The following is a 21,874-nucleotide window of genomic DNA, read 5'->3' on the forward strand; positions in this document are numbered from 1 at the left end:
AACGCTAATATTTGCTTAAGTAAGTTATCATCACTAAATTATTTCTAACTAATCGAGTACATCGCTATCGATATTAGTTGCCATCACATAAAAACTACCACCTCTAGCAAAAAGAAAAAAGTAAACAAACACGATTGTTTTTTAACCATCTTGCTAGAAATCTTAAAAAACTGGATAAAAATAAAATGTTAGATGGATGGTATTGTCGTAGTCTGGCCAATGAACAACAAGCAGCACAACAGAATGAAAATAATGAACAAAACATGGGATTGAATGAGGACACTGATTCAGATAGTCAAGATAATGATGAAAGTCGACAGGGTGGAGGAGGTGCCACCAGCAGCAATGTGGATTATAAGAATCAGTATAGGTATTTAAAGAGAAAACTAAAATTTTTGATCTATGTAAGTGAAGATTAAAGAATATTGACTATAAATCTTAATAAAATAAATTGTTTTTTTTTAGGAAAATGAATTTTTCCAAGATGCTTTAAGATCGAATCAGAGACGTTTGCTCAAAGTATCTAGGGATAGAGCATTTCTCTTGGATCGTCTGCTGCAATATGAGAAACCTGAAAATACTTCTTCGGAAAGTGAAGAAACTGAAGAATCTTCAGAGGATGAGGCTACAAAGGAGATTAAAAAGTAAGTTTTATAATTAGTTACTCAAGTAACTGTTTTAATATTTCTTTCAAAGGCGTAAACTAGAACAAAGTGTGAATGGTTCCGCAACCGGTTCCACACGGGGACGCAAAAAGAAGAACTCTGTTCCAACTCCTGTCAATGAAACTTCTGATCAAATAGCTAACCCAGCCTTCAATCACTTAGATGTAGTTGGTGTAAATCAGCAAGCTCAAGCAGAGGTGGAAAGACAGTTGTCTAAACGTTCGGTTATGGATTTGATACCAGAACGTGCTCCAGCAACAGTGCCGGCGGAAATGTTTAGTAATGAACCATCATTAGATAGTGAGCCAACAGATCATTTGGTAGACGGCTCTTCGCCTACGCATGTGGCAGCAGAAGAATGTGTTCCCATGGAATACAGTAATTAAGTTCGAAAAACTATTTTAATTTTATAAATCATTTATTATCTTTTTTTTAAATTACACATCTTAACTCTTTATTGGGAATAAATGAATTGAAGAACATTTACTTACAAACTAAAAAAGAAAATTAAAAGAAAAATATTAACTTAAGAATAAAATTTATGATTTGAAGGTGCCCACAGCCAAGAGTAAGTTTCGTCGTGTGAAATGCAATGTCATAAAAGGTGTTGATTTGGTGGGAAAAGCTCTCAATAAGTAAGTATCACCTTCACTAATCTCAGGATTGTGCGAAGCATTGGTGCTTTGTGTTATATAGTCTTCAGTCAATTTGGTAAAATCCCATAACGTGAGGAAACAGTCAAGACCGCCTACTGCCAAAACAGTGCCGTCTCTGCTGAAACACATGGTTTGTATGGAGCCAGTATGTCTTACCAAGGAGGTAACCAATTGACCATGCGATAAATCCCACACTAGGACATGATGATCGGAGGAGCCTGATGCCAAGTAACGGCCACATGTGGAAAAACATAAAGCATTTATTTGTCCCTTGTGACCAGTCATAAGACGAACCAGTTGCCCGGTTAAAACATCCCATAATCTAACAGTTCTATCACTAGAACCACTGGCTATATAGTTGGAATTGGGATGGAATTGCACACAATCAACGTCGGAAAGATGACCCGTAAAAATTCTTAATGGTTGATTAGAATCCGTAGCCCAAAGACGTACCGTTTTGTCATATGAACAAGAAGCAAAATAATAGCCATGAGGTGAAAATCTGACATCCCAAACAGGAAACAAGTGACCCTTAAAAACCACTATACACGTCCAAGTGTGCAGGGACCACAGCCGAATAGTGGTGTCTTCTGAGCAGGAGAGTAACATATTTTTTTCTGGAGCAAAAGCACATCTGTAGACTGGTCCACTGTGACCATAAAATGTTCTAGCCGATTCACCAGTTCTATCATCCATCATGCGCACTAAAACATCTTCGGCATCTTTATCGATATCTTTAAGCATTTCAGCATTTTTCATTTCTCTCAATTTGGAGGGTGTTAAAGACCATACTTTTATACTGGAATCTGTAAAACCCACAGCCATCATATAGGAATCCTCAGAAATTTCCGAACAAGTAACACTATTGTGGGAGTTTAGTATTGTGTATAAGCATATAGAGGGCAATGATTCTTTATTAAGTGCCACACGTTTAGAGGCTTCTCTTAAGGCCTTAAGCTTTTCTAATTTATCAGCATCTTTAAGCTCGGGCAAGGGAATACGATCCATGGAGGGCGCATTTGGATCTGATTTGGATTTTTTAGAAAATAGAGGATCTTTCTTAGGTTTCTTCTTTTTGGGCTTATCGGGGGCATCAGGATCATTGTCATCTTCTTCTTCTACAGCAGCGGGAGCGGGCGTAGTCATAGATTGAAAATCTACTTCCTTTAATAAGCCATAATAGACCCTTATTTTATTATCCTGTCGGCGCGATTCACCAATTAAAGAACCAGCGGTAGCATTACATTGTATTTTGGATCTAGCAGTGCCTTCATAAGTATCAAAGTGTAAATACTTGGCCACAATATCAGCCACCAACTCCTGCTTACGATCTTGGATATGACGTTTAAATAATGAATGAGCATCGCGGGACATGCGTATGATAAACTTATCCGTTTCCATGGAGGTATACCAATCATTATTTTCCATTTCTGAACGTTTGGTTATCAGCAATAGATTTTGTAAATCTTCCCTGTAATAATAGTCCAAGTCGGGTCCATATTTTTCCACAAACTCTCTAGCCGACTTGGCATAACCACCCGCTACTAGCTTAAAATATATTTGCACTAGTATAGGATACAAGACCATAAACAATTCATGTTTATAAATATCCAAGGATTCATCAACAAAATTACGCAAATCTCTATAGGCAGCATCATACAATTCAGGATCACTTCCTGGTCCTGGTTTACCTTCTCCACTTGTATTTTCTACATTTTCCCCTAAGGCGGTGGATAAAATCGTGGTAATTTCTTTATCATCTACTTCTTCCAATTCATCCGGCTTAATATTTGCCTCCTGGCATAGCAATTCCTCAGTCTGTTTAAGATTATACTTCTTGATGAGTTTGAGTAAAGCCAGCAAATCACGTTTATCGGCCATGGGTTTGATTTCTCCAGAAACTGGAGATTCACTAATACCATTAACTAATGTATTTGAATTCATGATAATTAAATGAGTTCATAAATTATTGTAATATTTTTTTAATTATTTTCCCACTTTTTTCTCTAAAATGTATTGTTTATGAATGAAGTGAAAAAAATACTAAAGATTCCAAGAAAAAAAACAAAAATTACACAGATGTAAAATATTGTAGTAGTAAAAAGTACTGTCAAAAGCAGCACTTGGGAACATTACCCTATAAGAACAGTGACAGTCATTTGACCGGTCAATTGACTGTCACTACTGAGAATATACCCATCATTGCGTAGAACAAAGCTCCCATCACTTTCTTAAGGGCAATATGTAAAAAGTGATGGAAACATTTGTGTACATGTGATGTTGCATCACCCTCGCACTTATGAATTCTATCGACTTTAAAACATATATTTGAGCTGCTCACTCTTTTGTTGTTTACTAATCATGGATGATATAAATATTAGTCATGATTGACTAATCATGCTTGATGGATATATCCATCACAGTTAACAAATAAAAAAATGATGCATTAATCGGTCATTGTTGACTAATCACACTTGATGAATATATCCGTCAAATCTGACGGCTATACCAATTTATAATAAAACACAATTTATTGATATTTTAATATATATATATTGTTAATTTTATTAATATAGTAATCATATACATAAATTACCAGTCTTTTCACCATTTTACATATCTCGCAGAATCTTAAGTCCTCTGATGCTCCTATTAATTTTTGAAAATAAGTTGTCTGTAAAGAAATACATAAGTATTCATAAATATCGAAATATAAAAATCATAAGTACATATTTATGTTACCATTGATTGATTAAACTCCGAATTGTTTATCTTCTGATCCACTTCCTGAACTTTTTTAAAATTTAGTTTATAATAATTCTCTTTATTTTTAATAATTTAAAGACTTTGTAATTTTTTTATTTTTTCGCTTCTTGATCTTTGGCTTTCGCAGAAACAATTAATTTGTAACGACGAAAAATACAACTCTGTAACACAGTGACAGTCATTTGATCGGTCATTTGGCTGTCATTGTTGATCAAAATATGAATTTTAATACATTTTAATCAAAATGTAGTTGTTTCATTCTTTCATATGCAAATTCAACCCTATACCACACATTGGGTCCAGTAACGGTCAGTTTACCGGTCATTTGACTGTCATTGTTGATGGAATCATCCATTAAATTTTTTTTCGACAATTCTATAAAAAAAAATGTTGCGTGTGTGTTAGTAAAATCATTTTGTATGTGTTAGTTTCGGTCATTCATTTCTTATAGGGTTATCGTTAGGGATGCCAATCGGGACTGGTTTTTAGAAATCCCGGGATTCGGGATTTTTAAATAAATCCCGGAATCCCGATATCGGGATCCCGGGATTTTCGGGATTTCTAAATCCCGAAAAATATAAAAAAAATTCAAAAAATCTTAATAATTTACCGACAAAAATAAAATGTTTTATTTCATATTGCAATATGAATACTCTTAGTAGGTGTTTACTTTCCAATAAGCATTTTGTGAAAAGAAAAACAAATTAATTCAAAGTACATACTTAGAATAAAAATCTTTCCATCCCAGGCACTGAATAGTAGAATAAAAACCTGAAATAATACCCATGATATCCAAATTTACAATGGTTTCCAAATAATATTTAAATAGTATGTGTAATGGGGATCCATACGAGGCTACATAGAGCACCTGTACTGCACCTATATCTCCTCCACCTTATATCCCGTGTTCACTAACCAAGGGAATTATCTTCTCGCCATCTTATTGACAGGTTGACTTCCATTATAGATATCCGATAGTATCAATGCCTATTTATTGCCCTTTTTATACCCTTAGTAGGGATGGTATATTGGGTTTCTCCGGAGTAGTGCTTTTGTTTTATACTGTCCTAAAATACGCTGATGAAATTTGAAATGATCGGGCTTTTGATCCGAGCCCCCATACAAAACACAGCTTTAAAAAAGAATTAGTGTCCACAATTCGCTTAAAAAGAGAACGCAATGAAATTCAGCATAAAACATTTTATGTAACCGTAAATTCGCCCTCCAAATTTTATGGGGATCGACGATCCAAATTTTATGAGGATCCCCCAAGCATATTTCAGAAAAATAGTTTTTTAACAATAAAGTGCTAGGATATATCGGAGGCGAGGTATACTTTTATTATGAAAACTAAATTACATTTTACTCTCATAACTGGTGTATGGGGTTATATGGTCGGCCTCGCCCGCCTATAATTTCGTACTTGTTATTTTTATATATCCGATAGTATCTATGCCTATTTAGTATAGCAATGAAATTTGATATTCGTAAATCCCTGACGAGCCAAAACCTCTCTACCAAATTTTATGTGGGTCGGTTCATATTTGACCCTACCCCCATATAAGGTCCCGTTAAAAAAATGACTTTAACGCTCATTACTGGCTTAAAAATACGAGTATAGCGATGAAATTCGATACACATATGTTTCATGCGAGCCAAAATCTCTCTACCAAGTTTTATGTGTTTCGGTTCATAATTGACCCTACCCCTACATAAGGTCCCATTCAGATAAATACTTTAACGCTCATTACTGGCTTACAAGTACGAGTGTAGAGATGAAATTTGAGATAAGTAAGTTTCTTACTCGCCAAAAGCTAAGAAACTTTTATAGGAACGTAAATCTTCCTACCGGAAAGTGTATGAACCAAAATTGGTCTAAAAAAATTATGAAAAATTTTATAAAAATGGTCAATGATTCACCCTACCTCTCATATAAGGTCCTATCAGTAAATTTGTTGAGTAATATCACCCTGATGTTTATAGAAAAGCATATTCGGCATAGCCGAATATAGCACTCTTACTTTTTTTTTTGATATTTCAGCTTGTAAGTTAGTAGAGTCATCTTAAGTCCAAAAACTTTTTAAATTCTCTTATTAAGTACTTTATAATGTATAAAATAGCGGAAAAATACTTAAAAATTCGGGATTTTAAAATCCCGAAATTTCCCGGGATTTCATTTTTTAAAATCCCGGTTTTCGGTACTTTCAAATCCCGAAAATCCCGGGATTTTCGGGAATCGGGAATTCCCGTTTGGCATCCCTAGTTATCGTATAATAAAAACACCATTATATTAAATTGGCTTTTAAATCATTCAGAGCCCTGAATTAATGATTTAATTCATATATATTAATATATAATATAGAAATTTCAAAAAGTACCAGTTAAATAATAATAAAGTAACAATAACTAACCTTGTATTTTTAATTTTATGTTTATTGAATCAATATTAATAAAAGTTCAAATAAGAACAAAAAGAAGAAGACAATTGTCCGGTTATTTTTTAATTAAACTATAAAATACATCGTCTGTTAACATAACATGATTCTAGGTTCAGCCGGCTAGGCTATGCGATGATAAATCAGTCGGTTTATGTATATCGATTATATTTTTTAATAAGTCGGAAGTATTTCCCCTTTGCAGTTTTGAAAAAATCACTATGTTGACCTTACTATTAAACAACATACTCCACTTTTCTACTGTAATATGCAACTCTGTGTTATTATACATCTAAAAACAGAGGTGTTCTCTGAAAATGCAATAGAAATGACATTTTTTTTTTAATTTTCATGGAGAAAAAAGAAAACAATACCGACGAAGTAAATAACGAAAATTCGCATATTATATGCACTTTTAAAAATTAATTAATCAAGCAAAACAATTCATATAAGATTTCTTAAAGGCAATATAATATAATGCAAGTTATAACCTTTTAAAAAAAGAAAAGTAAAAGGTAAACATCGGCAAACAAAGAGAAAAAACTAGCATCGGTTTTGTCCAAAAAAATATCAACATTCAAGAAAGAAAACAAAAAGTACCCATTGTGGTGAGTAATCTTAGATTAAGACAAACAAAAATTTTAATTATTTTACAGTAAAACAATGCAAGTTTGCTAATGAATATAAAGTATTGTATTACAAAAAACCCACACCAATGAATCAAAATTATAACTTTTTAGGTCTTCCCTTTTAAGACAGCTAGCTATAAACAAACACAAAAGGGAGGGGAAGTGGATATTACAGAAAAAATTTCACAACTTTTTCCAGAATTCTACTTGTATTATATTTATTAAACCTGGCATTATGCCCATTTTATATTCCGTAATCTCGCGCGGCACCACCGTACTTGCCAAGTATGCTGAGTGTGTAGGAAATTTCGCTGAAGTAACAGATCAAATTATCTCCAAGATCACTATGGATAACCACAAATTGACCTACTCTCATGGCGACTATTTGATACATTATGTGTGTGAACATAAATTGATTTATATGTGCATCACCGACAACGTAAGTTTTAGATCAAAATTTTATGTTATCTTGTTTTTTTTTTGTTTAAATTAATTAACTTCCTTAGGAATTCGAAAGGTCGCGAGCTTTTCTATTTTTGGCTGATATTAAACAGAAATTTATACAAACTTATGGTTTGACCGTGGCCACTGCCATCGCCTATGCCATGAATACGGAATTTTCTAAGGTATTGGCTCAACAAATGACTTTCTTTAGTCAATCGAATGAGGTCGATGCCATTTCTCGGGTACATGGACAAATTGATGAATTAAAAGATATTATGGTTAAAAATATTGGTGAGTATTAAACTAATATAAATGAATTATTTTTTTAAATATATTATTTCTTTTTAATATTCTTTTTAGATAATCTTAGAGATCGTGGTGAAAAATTGGAACTACTGGTTAATAAGACAGAAAATTTAAGTAACAATGTAAGTAGATTTTTAATAACTTTTTAGTAAAAATAGTTTATTTTTTATCTTAATCCTTGGGGATTCTTTAGAAATATTGGAAAAATTACATATTTTAATTTAGAAATATCCGTTTATTATAAAAGGTTTTCACCAAAAACTTTTTTCTACCAAATGCGATTTTTATTATGTATTTTGTTCCAAAAATCTAAAATGTGGATTTTGTAAAAACTCAAAATTTTGTATATAAAACTCTAATTTATATTAAAATCAAAATTTTTTATTTAAAATTCGATTTTTGGATTTTTATTTTTTCTATAAATTAGATTTTTTACCAAAAATATTTAAATTTTTCACACGATTTTTAATTTTTAACAAAAATTAAATTTATTATAAAAATATTAAATTAAAAAATTCAACATTTTAATTAAAATTAAATTTTTTTGATAAATATTTAAATTATCACTAAAAATTCAAATTTTCACCAAAAATTAAATCTAAATTTTCTCCAAAAAGTACATACTTCTCTGGCCTCCGGTAGGTTAGTGTTCTAGTCTGGTAGACCGGAGGTGGTGGGTTCGATTCCCACCTGAGGCACTGGTTAAGGAGCGCACAACAGGCCCGATAGAGGCCTAGGTGTATTTCTTCGGATTTGATGTATATTCATCCTCCTTTCAAACTAACTACCTAACTAACTAACTACCTAACTAACTAACTAACTAACTAACTAACTAACTAACTAACTAACTAACAACTTTTTTCCAAAAATATTCATATATTTAATTTTTAAAAGAATTTTTGCCAGAAATCATTTACATTATGAAAATTTCCCATCTTTTTTCAGTCTGTAGCATTTCGCAAAGCTTCACGTAATCTGGCCCGACAAATGTTTTGGAAAAATGTACGTCTATACGTAATTGTTGGTCTTATTATAATTTTCGTACTTTATGTTATTGTCAGCATGGCCTGTGGCGGTTTGGCCTGGAAAGGATGTCTAGCATAGACAACAAAACAATAACTTCGGAATTAAGCCTGAAAAATATTAAACTCTTATTATTAACTTAAAAGGGTAATTCGTGGTCATAAGTAAATGTTTAAAGTTTAATTTCAAAGAAAGCTTAAAAGCCTAAAATCATAAACACTTTAAATTATGACTATGAAATACCATTTTATCATATGCAAACATATATTTTTATATTTATATGAAAAAAATTATCAGTTCAATATTTGTAAGATTTTCTCATTTTCTTCAAAAAAAAAAAGGTATTCAAAATGGTATGATATTAAATATATTCAAGAATTAAAAAAAAAGAAAAAAATTGTAAAAGAAATGTAAAAACACTGCAAAAATGTTTGAATATTAACAAGAAAAGACAAGACCTGCCATGTTAAATGTTTCCTTTAAACTTCGAAAGGTTAAATAATCTAAACTCTTAAAGATCTGATTCAGAACATTCATATTTGTTAAATTCCAGTTTTGTAGTGTTTATAACTAGAGTCAGAGAACATAGTAGAGAATCGTTAGATTTAATAAAAACGACTTCTATATTTTTTGGTTTCAGCCTTAAAATTTCTATTTATAATTTTCTAATAAAATAAGTTAAATTTTTATGTAAAACATTATTTTATTCTCATTTTTTTTTTATTTTAAAGTAAAATTTATTGTTGGTCAATGTTTTTGTATAAAATCTATTTAGAAAATATAATTTTATATATGTATTATATAAAAACAAAAACGTAAAAGAAAGCTAATGTGAAAAGCTTTAAAAAGAAAATTCTAAATAGTTAAATAATATTCCATTGTAAAATTAATTTGCAAGTAAAAACTAAATTAATAAAAAAATACTATAAAGTAACTAATATGTTTATTTATAAAAGCAACACTTTATTAATAAAAAATTAGAAACGTAATACAATAAATTTCAACAAATATAGGAGAATTACAATAATTTAATTTCAATTTAACAATAATATTAATAAAAAAAAATCAAATGTTTTATTCATTCAACATCTTCTACGTAAATGACATCATTTGCCTTGATAGTACCAGCTTGTCTCAAACCCAAGTGTATACCCAAAGTGGGACTGACATTGTCGTTTATTAAACGATAGCTAAAAATAAGTAAATAGCTATAAAAATATATTCTTTTTATAAAATGATCATATTTATTTACCTTTTCAGTTCTTTTAGTGGATTGCCATTGGGATCTCTTTCGCCAGTTTTAACATTGATATTGGGGAATATGCAACGCGTACATGGTGCTACTTTACGAAAAACAGCTTCATCTCCTATACGCACCCATTGCCATTTATCTTCTGCATAGGCTTTATTGGTATCCATTTTCAAATGGAAATTACCACGAAATTGTAAAGGATCCACTGAATTAGGTAAGCGTGTATTTAAATCTTCCACAGAAGCTAAATTCATTAGCATATAACTGGTTGCATCGCCAAAGGTACCCTAGTTGTATGCGGGTAAATAGAAATTAAAAGAAAAAAAGTTATATTTATATTGTTTGTTTATACAAGCAATTTAGATAATGATAAGAAATAATATAATATTACCATTAGATTTTAATATTCTTTGTTCAAGTATTAAGATTTTGAAAAGTTTCACGTAAAATTATTTACTCACCGAATCCTCTTTAGTTATAAACGGCTCTTTGGTCAAACGAGAATTCACCGATCTTACTGGTTTCGGATATGGATAATAAACTAAATGCAATCCCGACTCCTTACCCAAAAGATAACGTGAAAACCATTTGTCATATTTCTCACCACACAACATGGCATCTAATTTTGTACCCCACACCGAAGTGTGTATATCTTTGCCGGGTGCCTCATCGGCCAAAGTAGCAAAATCTAATTCCAAAGGTTCCATACCCTCAGCGGTTAATATCAATTTTGTTTCACCCACCAACTTAGAGAAAACCAACACCAATTTGGGATAAACACGGGCTGTAATCATTTCATATTTATCATTAACCAACATCAAAGCACGATCTCTAATGCCTTTGTAACGTAGACCCAATACTTCACATAATAGCTCTTCCTCAGCTGACACTTCCAGTGGGGCACATGATTTAATGGGAAATAAATTAATTTGTTCCAATGTACCAACACGACGCCATTTTAAAGGCATAATATCACGTTTCAAGTACTTGTAATAGATATACGATAATGCACCAGTTAACATCGTAGCACCCAAACCTAGACCTACATACAGGGCCCGATTAGCAGCTGCACTGGAAGCTTTAAGAAAATAATTAATTTTTAATTAATTTAAAAATACATTTTCTTAAAAATCAAAAACCTACTGGACATTATTATGCTTTTTCTTTCTCTTTATTAAAAAAAAACAAGACGCAATTGTAACGCTAAATGATGATAAACTTTAGGTTCACAATTTTAAACTAAAGCAAACATTTCAAATGGAAATTCATTCAAGTCATCTACAGACAAATAAACCAGACGAAGATTTTGCAAATAACAACAACTAACATACTAGGCAGCAAAACAGAAAAAAACCAACAACATTTGTATAAATGTCTGAGGGGGTATAATTCCATCAGTAGAAAAAAAGAGAAACGTTTAAAATGTGCAGTATATATTTCATTAGCGATACCGGTTGGTTTATATGTTTGTTTTGGATTTTCATTCTCTTGTTTTGAGTACAATCATTTCTGCATACCTATAACAGGTATATACATACAGTGAATCAATTAAGTAATTTGCCTATGTAAAATTTTATAAATTTTAAGAAAAAACTTTATCTGAACAATTATTTTTAGCAAAATAAAGCAATTTGTTTGTTGTACTTTTTAAAGAATATCTTATATTTTAATTTTCTACCATAAAAAGTAAAATCGTGATATTAATTAACGAGATTTTTGATAAAATGTGAACGTATTGTTAATTTTTAAGGTCAATAAAGTATTTTGCTTTTTTAGGTTTTTTGTTCATTTTTTTTAATATTGCTGCATTATTTTATAAAATTTAATATTTTTATTACTCCTATGTATTAGAATAGCATTTTTTAGATATTTTAGTAGTGGAACGTCTAAGTTTGGACATTTCTTAACTGATTTATTATCCTATATACCTATAAGAATTTTTCAATATTTGACTTAACATGAAATCTATCGTTTCTTTGATTTAATTTCGAAAATAATAAGTAATTTTGAATTGGATACATGATATATTAGGAAATCAATGGATTTGGACCTAGAAAAAAATTTTAGTGGGGTATAAATCTATAGATTATAACAAAAATAATCTGGGTTTTTGGTCATTTTGTATTGATAAACAAAAACTACATTACGGAGACCCCATCTATTTGGGGAGTACTGTGTGAATTTTATTTAGAATTGTATAATATTGATTCTTATTCAATAAAGCTAACACTAAGTACCATCCTAACCACTCTAAGTATGGGGATATCACCGTATACCACTATAGAACTATTACATGCTAGAATCTTGATATTCTACATCATATTTTGAATGCATTATTTAATGAATAAAATACAGTAGGCGTAGTTGGATTTGGATAGTTATTCTTGATTTGGGTACTAACTATATATAAGTGTATGTATTAGCTGAAAAATATTGCTTTTGTGGATCTTAGGTGATGAGAACCGCCTCTACTTGTAAATATCTAAATTAAGTATTTTTCCCGTACCACACGATAGTTCACTTTATATTGTTTCCAAGCAACCTAAGGTCTGTTTAGAGGTCTAAATTTACACATAGTGTTCTTTTAAGTTCGTATATGGACTTTGGAGAAGAAAAATGAGGACTTCAATGGTTTTTGCTTGGATACACGTCGCTCTCCTTTGGCAGTTAAAGATTTTGAAGGACAACTCAGTGCGTTTTTTTTAATAATTCTTTGTGTTATTTCATCAATTTCTATATTTTATATTTTTTAATGATTGATTAAACATCTCATAATTGAATTTCATTGATTTATACTTGTTCTAAAAATCTAAACTAATTTTTTATATTGGAATTGCCTCATTATTTCCCTTTAAACATTTTTGATGCAAATAACTACACAGTTTCACACAATAAGGATATGATTTTTGAAAATTACAATTGAAAAATACTTAACACGTGTCCTTTTAACAATAAAACAATAAATTCCAAAAAGCAATTAAAAAATAATTTGAAAACCCCAACGAAATTAACAGGAAATTTCAATATGCAAAATACTTTATTGCCGTGCAAATTCTGATGAAAAATAATAAAATCCAACAACAAATGCACCAAAATTTTTATTTTTATATTTTTTTCCTGGTTTTCCCATTCTACATAATCTCTATTTTCAATTGGAAAACATAAATTTACTTTTTACCTGTTTTTTTTTTTTTTAATTTTATTTATGAACAAAAAACAAAATTCTCTTAAAAAAAGGTAGGCAAAAAACTTAGTTGATTCACTGTATGAAATCTAGTCACAGTGGGGATTTTGCAAATATTTGGCACTTTGCTAGGGCTAATATCGTTTTTTTTTTGGTGTAATAAATGTGGATCTGTATTATGTGTAAATTTCACACTTTATGGATGAACATTATTTAATTTTACTAAAACTTGAGATATAAATATGTTTCCTATTATCTGAAATTTTATATTCTGAAAAGGTTTTATAATTTTCTAATTTTAAAAAATGATTTTTATAAAAATTTTGTTGTATAAACTTTTAATGAATTACAATTGTCTTTATAAGAATGGAAGTAGTACTTGATGAAATATTTAGGGTCATTTTAGTCTAGTATTTTAAGTAGGTAATCAGAAAAAAATTGTTTTTACATTTCAGTCAAAAATTTTTTTTATAGATAGAACAATATGACTGATAAGATAGTAATGAAGCTCCCCGCAGTACCTTCTTTTTTCTAAAACTAATAAAATATCTGTTTTATTAACTTATCACTTAGACATTCTCTTTAAATAAACACTATAAACAATAACCCACTGTGCAAAATCAATAAGAAGTAAACTTTCATCAAACACAAAACGACCGGAGAGTACTAAATATGTGAGAGGAATTGTCTAGTAAGATAAGGAAAAGGAGGCGAAGAGGTAAACAAATAAAAAAATAAGATGATAAATATATTATTATAAAGCAACTAAATAATTGATAACGAATTATTAAACACTCTATAATGGGGAAATTTGTTTAAAAAAATTTAAATTACCAATGTTAACATTAAGTTTTAGACAGACCGATTGATCACAATGACAACTGCTATAGGTACTAGGTAGCAAAACGAAAATTTTCGAAAATTGAAAACTTTTCGATCGAAATTCTAAAAAACATATAGTAAAACAGTTTTGTAGTGTTATGAATAAACTTACTTGTCCAGTACTTGATAAAGAAATTGATCTTCTCCAATATCTTTGAGATACTTAAAAATTAAAAAAAAAATCGGTCGCCTTTAAAGTAAATGCTTAACTTCTTATATATCCTCAAGTAGGGAAGGGACACAAGAGATGTTTAAACCCTATTTTGAAGTCGACAGATTTGGTTATCAAATGACATAACAGATTTAAATCATAAGGTTGGCAAAACGGGAGTATTTTATTATTTAGGACACATTATCTAATGTGATAGAGAAATTCTGGTCCATAATTCATATTGTTGAATTGAAAGACTATATTTAGTTTCTTTTTTTTATTCATCACCCACCGTCTATTGTAAAAAGCTTTAAAAAAATATGTACGTAGTGCTTGCGAGAACTTGTGAAAGCTTCTTTAAGTTTTTATATCCTTAACCTTCGTGAGAAATGTGCCACTTAAGTTTTTCCTTGCGTTTATAATCCTTTAAAGTAATATATATATATATATATATATTAGTGCTGTTAAAGTATTGAGTAGTGGGTATCGAGTATCGAGTATTTGCCCTATTTTTTGGGTACTCAATACTAAAAAGTAGTTACTCAATACTTTCAGACTTGTATATGGATTTAACTTATTTAAATTTAACGGCTGTGATGTGAAAAAATACAGCTCTAAAATCTAATATAAACCATATCATTATTAGAAATGCAACTCTTAGCAATATCAAATCAATGTAAAAATAATTTAAAAACTGCAATAATAGTTAAAAAGTTACAAATATTTATCGACGCTATCTAAAAAAATAAAATGTCTCAAAAGTGGTGTGATGTCTGGTCTAACTTTACTTAAAAAAGGAAAAATTCCTCGTTTTTAATTTAAAATAAAACCTTTAAAAGTATCGAGTAGTATTGAGTACCCAAACGAAAAGTATTGAGTAGTATTGAGTAATCAAAAGTAGTAGAATATTACAGCACTAATATATATCACAAGAAATTTACTTTTGCAGCCTTTCATGTGATTCAATGTATAGGAAAATAATAAAGTTCTCGGGATAGGTATATTCCAAAATATTTTCAAAAATAAAAAAACAAACATTAAAATTAAAAAAAAAAACTATAATTTTTATAAATGTGCTATGATGAAGTGGTATCTAATATTCGACTTAGACGAATAGGGCACCATTACTTGTTTTAGAATAGATTAGTCTAATATTTATATATCATATTTAAACATATAGTATGACAATTTAAATTATTACATATCTCCTAATTATATATATAGTACAAATAATGTTTACACTGTAATCAATTTTTCCCCTCGAAGAGTATTGAAAGAGCAACAAAAGTGTCTAACTTTATAAAGATCTTATCGGGAAAAGTGAATTTTAGATAATTTTCAGTTAGAACATAACACAAAAATATAGTTTGAGTTATTATCTAAAACTATAAAAAAATAGTTTTTATAATATTTTACACCGCCTTAGAAATGAGAACAAATCTTTGGTATACAATAATAGGCGCTAGTTTGGGTGCTATAGGTTTAACCTATATAACATACTATAACAATCGCAGGAAACGTTTACTTCAACCACCCAAAAATGCCAAATGGCAATTAATTGGTACGGTAGAAGAAATAGCTATGTATCCGGTTAAATCTGGTGCCGCGCTTTTATTACAACAAGTACAATGCAAAGTTGATGGTTTGTATATAGACGAGCTGAAAGATCGCTGTTTGGTTTTATGTGATGAAACGGGCCACTTTATTTATGCCGGCACTTATCCAAAAATGTTAAGTATTAACACCGAAGTGAGACCTAATAACACTTTAGTTATTAAGGCTCCCGGCATGGAAACGTTAAACCTAAATTTGGATGAATTAAAAACGAAACAAATCACAGTGAAATATGTTAAGGCAAATAAATGTCATCTGGTGGAGGGTGAGCCAGAACATCATAAATGGTTTTCAAAGGTGATCTTAAATAAATCTGTGGGACTAAAATTGTTTTTAAACATAAATAACGAATCCAAATATAATTTAGATAAAACTGTAAGTAATATGTAAATAAAGTGATTTAGTTTGGTTATTCAAATGTAATTTTTTTTTTTCAGATGTTTATACCCGTTATGGTCATGCATAATAAATCGGTTACTGATCTGAATCAACGTTTAACTACAAAAAATCATGTTCATCATTTACAATTTCGTGGAAATGTTTTGATTAATTCATTGAATAATATTAAGTCCTATGCTGAAGATAACTGGAAATGGCTGAGATTTGGTGAGGAGAATGTGGCCGATAATTGTATATTGCGTTATGAGGCTCCCTGTTTAAGATGTATATTAACGAATATTGATATAAATACTTGTAAAAGGAATCCATCTTTCGAACCATTAAAGACTTTGAAAGAGTAAGTATAAATGTTTTTAAATTTGAACAATATTAAAATTATGGGAAATATATAAGATCTATCTACTATCTACCTTAGTACATACAACTTTGTAATTTCGTTTGGAATTTTTACAATTTAACTAATATATTCTGAATTCTTATATATTGCGAATTCGATTAAGCTATCTGTGGTTTTTTGAAAATAATTTTCTGAAGATCCCAGATATCTTCTTTATACATAAGTATGTTCGAAATATTTCCAAAAGTATGGTAAAAATTTAAATTACAAAAATTTCCCAAAAGTTTTCTAAAAAAAGTTTGATAATTTCAGAAATATTTTGACGATCATTATTTAAAAAATGTATTAACAGCTAACGATTTGAAATCTGTTTTGTTTGTGTAATCGGAATTATATTTTTAAATTTTATTTTCAGATATCGTTTAATTCATGATTCCAAAGAGCCAACCTTGGGTGCATATTACAAAGTTTTTCAAGAAGGCAATTTTAAGATTAAAGATCCGGTTTATGCTATTATTTCATAATATTATGTAACTATTCCTGATTTAGCTAATAAATATTTATTCATATCGATCATTTACTAAAAGACTGGCATAATTCTATATTAAACTATGTACATATGTATGTATATGAACGACTTTAGAACAGCGTATGTTTTTTTGTAATCAGCAATATTATTTTAATAATATTTTAAAATTTATATTTATATACTACTGGAGCCAGTTATTAAATAACTTTAAATTAAGAGTGTTTTTCATAAAAACTTAAAAACATCACTTCTATTTGTCTACTATTTAAAATATGTTCTCTTTAAACCCTTCAGCAAGTGCCCCCAAATGCTTTAATCATTTCCTAAATTAATGATTAACAATAAAACTCACTGTTCTAGTCAATCACTGCTTATTCATCTACCTGTGAGCAATTAAATAGATGCTATTCAGACACGCTTACCCGTTATTACAATGATGACATTGACGATAATAATACAATCACAACCTACGGCACTCACTTTTCACCACCCACTTGTTGTTCTTTGTTTTTCATGTTACTGGCAAATTTCTATTAAAAACTAGTCTTAGAAAAATTTGATTGAAAATCTCGTAGTCATTTTCCCTATTCAGAGAGAGTTTTATTTTTCTACTTTTTATATTTTCAACAGATGAAGTTTTTTTTTTAATTGATATGGTACTCATCGTAGACAAAATGATTAAAAAAAATTTAAAAAGTAACAAATTTTTGCTGATTCTAGTACTATTAGACCAAAGACCACCAGACATACAAAAGCGAAAAAAATGAGTGCTACCAATAATACAAATTCAATCATGTTGGAGTTACTTACTAGTGGCAGGTATTTAAAGCTATTAAATCGTTTTTTGAAGTTCAGGTTTTTAAAGACATTTCAAATCAAGTTGAGTAAGAAAACGTGAAAGTTAAAATTACCTTTTTAGGTTGAGGAATGGGTTACACCGTAATATTTAATCAAAATTATTATACATTAATACTTTTAAGTAATATGGTTCAAAATTTGTCTACAAATGTCACCTACAATTATAGTTGTGACAAGTTTTGGATTCTTAAAATCTTAAAAAGTATTTATAAAATTAATTCCTTTCAAATACTGGCCAAAAAATCCAGGAATGCCCTCAAACATACCTGATGGTCTATAGTATATTGATTATAATCATGTTGTGTTTTTTGGGGTAGCCTTTCCGTAGTGTTGTCATCATTATCAATGTGACGATGAGATGATGTAGTTTGTATAGATATTCATTATTATCATGTATGCAACAGAAGCTACTTTTTTGAGTAATGCAAAGAGATTAATGGGACCAATAAAATTTTGAATTTTATCTTTTTAAAGTATTTCAATCGACTCCGAATTTGGAAGAAATTATAAATATTTTATTTAATAATCGTTCCGGATTTGGTCATAGCATCTACCTAATAACTGCTTCGAATATTAGTTTATATCCTAGTTTCTACTTTGTAAATATTTATAAATAATAACGATAATAATCACTTATCCCCTAAATAAATACTCAAAATACCCAAATACATATCAAATTCGCACAAAATTTTAATCTTTAATATTTTGCCTTAAAATAAACAATCTGGCCACCCATTTTCTCCTTCTTTTTTAGTTTTTATAATCGCCGTGTTTCCTAAAGTCGTTGTTAAATAGAGTTTCCTGTTATTTTTATTAAAATAATATATTAAAAGCGCTATTTGCATCAAAAAATAGTAATAATCTCAAAATTTAATTGTTAAAGTATACTAATCTAATGTTAGTTTATTAAAATCATAAAAAATAAAAGTGAAAAATGTGTTTAAAGTTTAGTAAAGTCATATTATGCCAAAAAATTGGCCAGTCATTGCAAAATTTGTTGTTGTTATCGTAGTTAATCCCTTGGCGCTTTTCTATTGTTTTGTTGTTGTATGCGCTATTTATTTGTGTTGTTGTTCTTCTTTTTTGGTAGCTTGAGACAGTTAAGTGAGTGATTTCTGAAATGAAAGAAATGTCAGAAAAATGCATAGGAATTAGTGATGTGTTAATTTGGTTATTTTTAATCGTTATTAAGGCAATAAAATTAAAGCGGTTATAAAAGCAATTTGAATTAAATAAAAATTAAAATAAAATAATGTTCTAGTTACATAATTAAAAAATTATAATAGAGTAATTTGAAAAGTTAAATGATAAATAATATACATAATATAAATTTAATAAAAAATTTAATTAAATCCATAATTGTTGAGCTCTATTTACTTCTGTAAAAGGTAAGATTGTCTTTTTAAATATCTTTTTATTATTACTTCAAACTCTTTGATACTCTAGAAAATCCTGAAAAAATTTTTGGTGAAATTTAATAAGGTTTATGATATATTAATTTCAATTAATTACATCAATCTAGGTAGAAATTTAATAACTGTAAAATTTTTCCGAATAAACTTTTTAATATTTTTCAACTATGATGATACGTCTTTGAAAGCGTCTCTCAAAGAACTTTTATATGATGTTAGAATTTAAAGTCTTGCTTTAGCTTGAGGGATGGCCATTTTGTTAATATTTAGTCAAAATTATTACACATTAATATTAAAAAAAATTGTCTACAATAGTCACCGAAAATTAATGTTGTGACAAGTTTTGGTTTCTTAAAACCTTGAAAAGTTTTTATAAAATTAGTTCCTTTCAAATATTGACTAAAAAATTCAGGAATGTCCTCAAGCATACCTGATGGTCTATAGTATATTGACTATAATCATGTTGTGATTTTTTGGGCAGCCTTTCCGTAGTGTTTTCATCATTATCAATGTGATGATGAAATGATGCACATAGTTTGTACAGATATTCATTATTATATTCAGCAACTATTATTGAGTAAAACTATGAGATTAATTTATAAAATTTTTATTATAAAATTAATAACGCAAATTTTATCGGCGTAGGGGAAAAATTTAATTTTTTTAAAAAATGTAAATTTCAACACTGCTCTCTACTTAAAGTATTCCAATTGACTCAGAATCACGTTTAATTCGATTTGGTAATTTCCTGCTTGTTCCAAATATCTGGTTCCCACAAAATTTTAATCAATCGTATTTTGGCTTAAAATAGACAACAGCGTTGCCACTCACAATTTATTTTTCTTACCAAAGTTCCGACAAAAAACTACCAAAACGTTCCAAAAACTACCAAATTTTTTCTTAGGGAAAATTGCTTCTATTTAGAGTTTCATTATTTTTAAAACTAATATGTAATATCATACAATGATTTGTTCCAAAGAATCAATGGTTTACTTTTACGTAATTAGACAAAATTTCCAAATACTTTCGTACTATATAGTTTACGTTATGGATAAATCCTTCTATTATACTAAGGTTAACTAATTTGCTATTTATTGATAATAAAATTATTTTCCTGAAAAGGGGCTATATGGCTGTAATATGATCAATTGTGGACCAATCGACATAGATTTCGGTTCTTAAAAAACTGTTTCAACAGACAGACGGGCGGACATGGCTATATCGTCTTAGAATCTTATAGGTTAGGTTAGGTTAGGTTGATAGGAGGATGTATACTACATCAAATCCGAAGAAATACACCTAGGCCACTATCGGGCCTGTTGTGCGCTCCAATTCAAGAAAAAAAAAAAAAAAAAAAAAAAAAAAAAAAAAAAAATTGTTTACTGAATGTTCAGAAACTCAGTTTCCTGGACGTAATTCCTAAGAATCTTCCAATCGGTGTTGGTTAAGAATGTTATTTCCGGAATAACATCACTTCCAAGATACTTGGATCTAACTTCGACGAATGCCTGACAATGGCAAAGAAAGTGCTCCAGAGTTTCACTGTCCTCTCCACATGCTCTACATTCGTCTGAATTCGCACGTCCAATTTTGTATAGATGTGCTCGTAATCCTGTGTGTCCACTGAGAATACGTACCATCATACTAACCTCAGACTTGCTCATTTTGAGAAGATTTCTCGTCTTGCTCTCATCAGGGTCACCCCATAGAATCTTTGTGGTTCTACCCACCGTTTCATTATTCCAAGAGGCCTTATGGGATTCTCTCATCCATATTTTTAATTCAGCTTTTGTTGCGTCGAATGGTTTTGCGTTTGTCAGGTTAACTACATCGAGCTCCCTTCCCTTTAAAGCTATTGCATTCGCCCTTTCGTTGCCGATTACTCCCGAGTGGCCTGGTACCCATATGATGTGAACCTTACCTCTGGGAGAGTATTCAGTTAAAGCTTTCTTACAATCCAATACGGTCTTAGATTTAATTCTATCACCTGATATCGCACAAATTGCCTTCTGGCTGTCGGTAAATATATTAAGCCCTGTGGGCGCCATATTTATTCTAATCCAATTTACACATTCCGTTATTGCTCGTACTTCTGCCTGGAAGCTTGTGTTATGATTAGGTAAACGGTGGTATATTTCTGTTTCTGGGTCTTCAATATAGAACCCCAGACCCACTTTGTCCCCTAATTTAGAGCCATCCGTGTAGCAACGGATTCCTACTGGTATTTGCTCTAATGTTCCGCTTGACCAAGACATTCTATCTGGGATTAGCGTTTCAAAGTTTCCGACATATTCAGTGTCTGGTATGCGATCAGGCACGTCCGATGAATGTG

General features: G+C 29.9%; 5 protein-coding genes across 5 annotated transcripts; 3 read left to right on the forward strand and 2 right to left on the reverse strand.

Annotated features, from left to right (window-relative positions):
• The first annotated feature begins 93 nt into the window (after positions 1-93).
• LOC119612912 lies at positions 94-1,167 on the forward strand. The gene is made up of 3 exons (XM_037968805.1): positions 94-404; positions 466-644; positions 697-1,167. The coding sequence occupies exons 1-3, from the start codon at positions 186-188 to the stop codon at positions 1,049-1,051; spliced, it is 753 nt and encodes a 250-aa protein (XP_037824733.1). The 5' UTR covers positions 94-185; the 3' UTR covers positions 1,052-1,167.
• On the reverse strand, positions 1,077-3,370 carry LOC119612901 (transcription initiation factor TFIID subunit 5). The gene has a single exon (XM_037968794.1). It carries the CDS (start codon positions 3,263-3,265, stop codon positions 1,205-1,207), a length of 2,061 nt encoding a protein of 686 aa, XP_037824722.1. The 5' UTR covers positions 3,266-3,370; the 3' UTR covers positions 1,077-1,204.
• A 3,463-nt stretch (positions 3,371-6,833) lies between these two features.
• LOC119612861 (vesicle-associated membrane protein 7) lies at positions 6,834-9,855 on the forward strand. The gene is made up of 5 exons (XM_037968747.1): positions 6,834-7,130; positions 7,263-7,590; positions 7,658-7,886; positions 7,956-8,023; positions 8,847-9,855. The coding sequence occupies exons 2-5, from the start codon at positions 7,387-7,389 to the stop codon at positions 9,003-9,005; spliced, it is 660 nt and encodes a 219-aa protein (XP_037824675.1). The 5' UTR covers positions 6,834-7,130; positions 7,263-7,386; the 3' UTR covers positions 9,006-9,855.
• A 5-nt stretch (positions 9,856-9,860) lies between these two features.
• Positions 9,861-11,575, reverse strand: LOC119612872 (mitochondrial amidoxime-reducing component 1). The gene is made up of 4 exons (XM_037968759.1): positions 11,320-11,575; positions 10,638-11,254; positions 10,177-10,463; positions 9,861-10,114 (listed from the first exon to the last, which is right to left on the reverse strand). Exons 1-4 carry the CDS (start codon positions 11,324-11,326, stop codon positions 10,003-10,005), a joined length of 1,023 nt encoding a protein of 340 aa, XP_037824687.1. The 5' UTR covers positions 11,327-11,575; the 3' UTR covers positions 9,861-10,002.
• Positions 11,576-15,763: 4,188 nt separating this feature from the next.
• Positions 15,764-17,329, forward strand: LOC119612941 (mitochondrial amidoxime reducing component 2-like). The gene is made up of 3 exons (XM_037968834.1): positions 15,764-16,382; positions 16,445-16,743; positions 17,159-17,329. The coding sequence occupies exons 1-3, from the start codon at positions 15,822-15,824 to the stop codon at positions 17,265-17,267; spliced, it is 969 nt and encodes a 322-aa protein (XP_037824762.1). The 5' UTR covers positions 15,764-15,821; the 3' UTR covers positions 17,268-17,329.
• Positions 17,330-21,874: the final 4,545 nt, after the last annotated feature.

The sequence above is a fragment of the Lucilia sericata genome, unplaced genomic scaffold (genome assembly GCF_015586225.1).
Source record: "Lucilia sericata isolate MDLA Ls3-8-SP2 unplaced genomic scaffold, ASM1558622v1 Contig000036F_arrow, whole genome shotgun sequence".
NCBI classification, from domain to species: Eukaryota; Metazoa; Arthropoda; class Insecta; order Diptera; family Calliphoridae; genus Lucilia; species Lucilia sericata.

Bases quoted from the DNA above. Each gene is read 5' to 3' on its own strand.
- LOC119612872 (XM_037968759.1), bottom strand. The intron at 10,464-10,637 runs GTGAGTAAATAA...GCATACAACTAG, and splicing joins TTATAACTAAAGAGGATTCG to GGTACCTTTGGCGATGCAAC. The intron at 10,115-10,176 runs GTAAATAAATAT...ACTTATTTTTAG, and splicing joins CCACTAAAAGAACTGAAAAG to CTATCGTTTAATAAACGACA.
- LOC119612941 (XM_037968834.1), top strand. From the start codon at position 15,822: ATGAGAACAAATCTTTGGTATACAATAATAGGCGCTAGTTTGGGTGCT. The intron at 16,383-16,444 runs GTAAGTAATATG...TTTTTTTTTCAG, and splicing joins AATATAATTTAGATAAAACT to ATGTTTATACCCGTTATGGT. The intron at 16,744-17,158 runs GTAAGTATAAAT...TTTTATTTTCAG, and splicing joins CCATTAAAGACTTTGAAAGA to ATATCGTTTAATTCATGATT.
- LOC119612912 (XM_037968805.1), top strand. From the start codon at position 186: ATGTTAGATGGATGGTATTGTCGTAGTCTGGCCAATGAACAACAAGCA. The intron at 405-465 runs GTAAGTGAAGAT...GTTTTTTTTTAG, and splicing joins AACTAAAATTTTTGATCTAT to GAAAATGAATTTTTCCAAGA. The intron at 645-696 runs GTAAGTTTTATA...TTTCTTTCAAAG, and splicing joins GCTACAAAGGAGATTAAAAA to GCGTAAACTAGAACAAAGTG.
- LOC119612861 (XM_037968747.1), top strand. From the start codon at position 7,387: ATGCCCATTTTATATTCCGTAATCTCGCGCGGCACCACCGTACTTGCC. The intron at 7,591-7,657 runs GTAAGTTTTAGA...TAACTTCCTTAG, and splicing joins ATATGTGCATCACCGACAAC to GAATTCGAAAGGTCGCGAGC. The intron at 7,887-7,955 runs GTGAGTATTAAA...TATTCTTTTTAG, and splicing joins TATTATGGTTAAAAATATTG to ATAATCTTAGAGATCGTGGT.
- LOC119612901 (XM_037968794.1), bottom strand. From the start codon at position 3,265: ATGAATTCAAATACATTAGTTAATGGTATTAGTGAATCTCCAGTTTCT.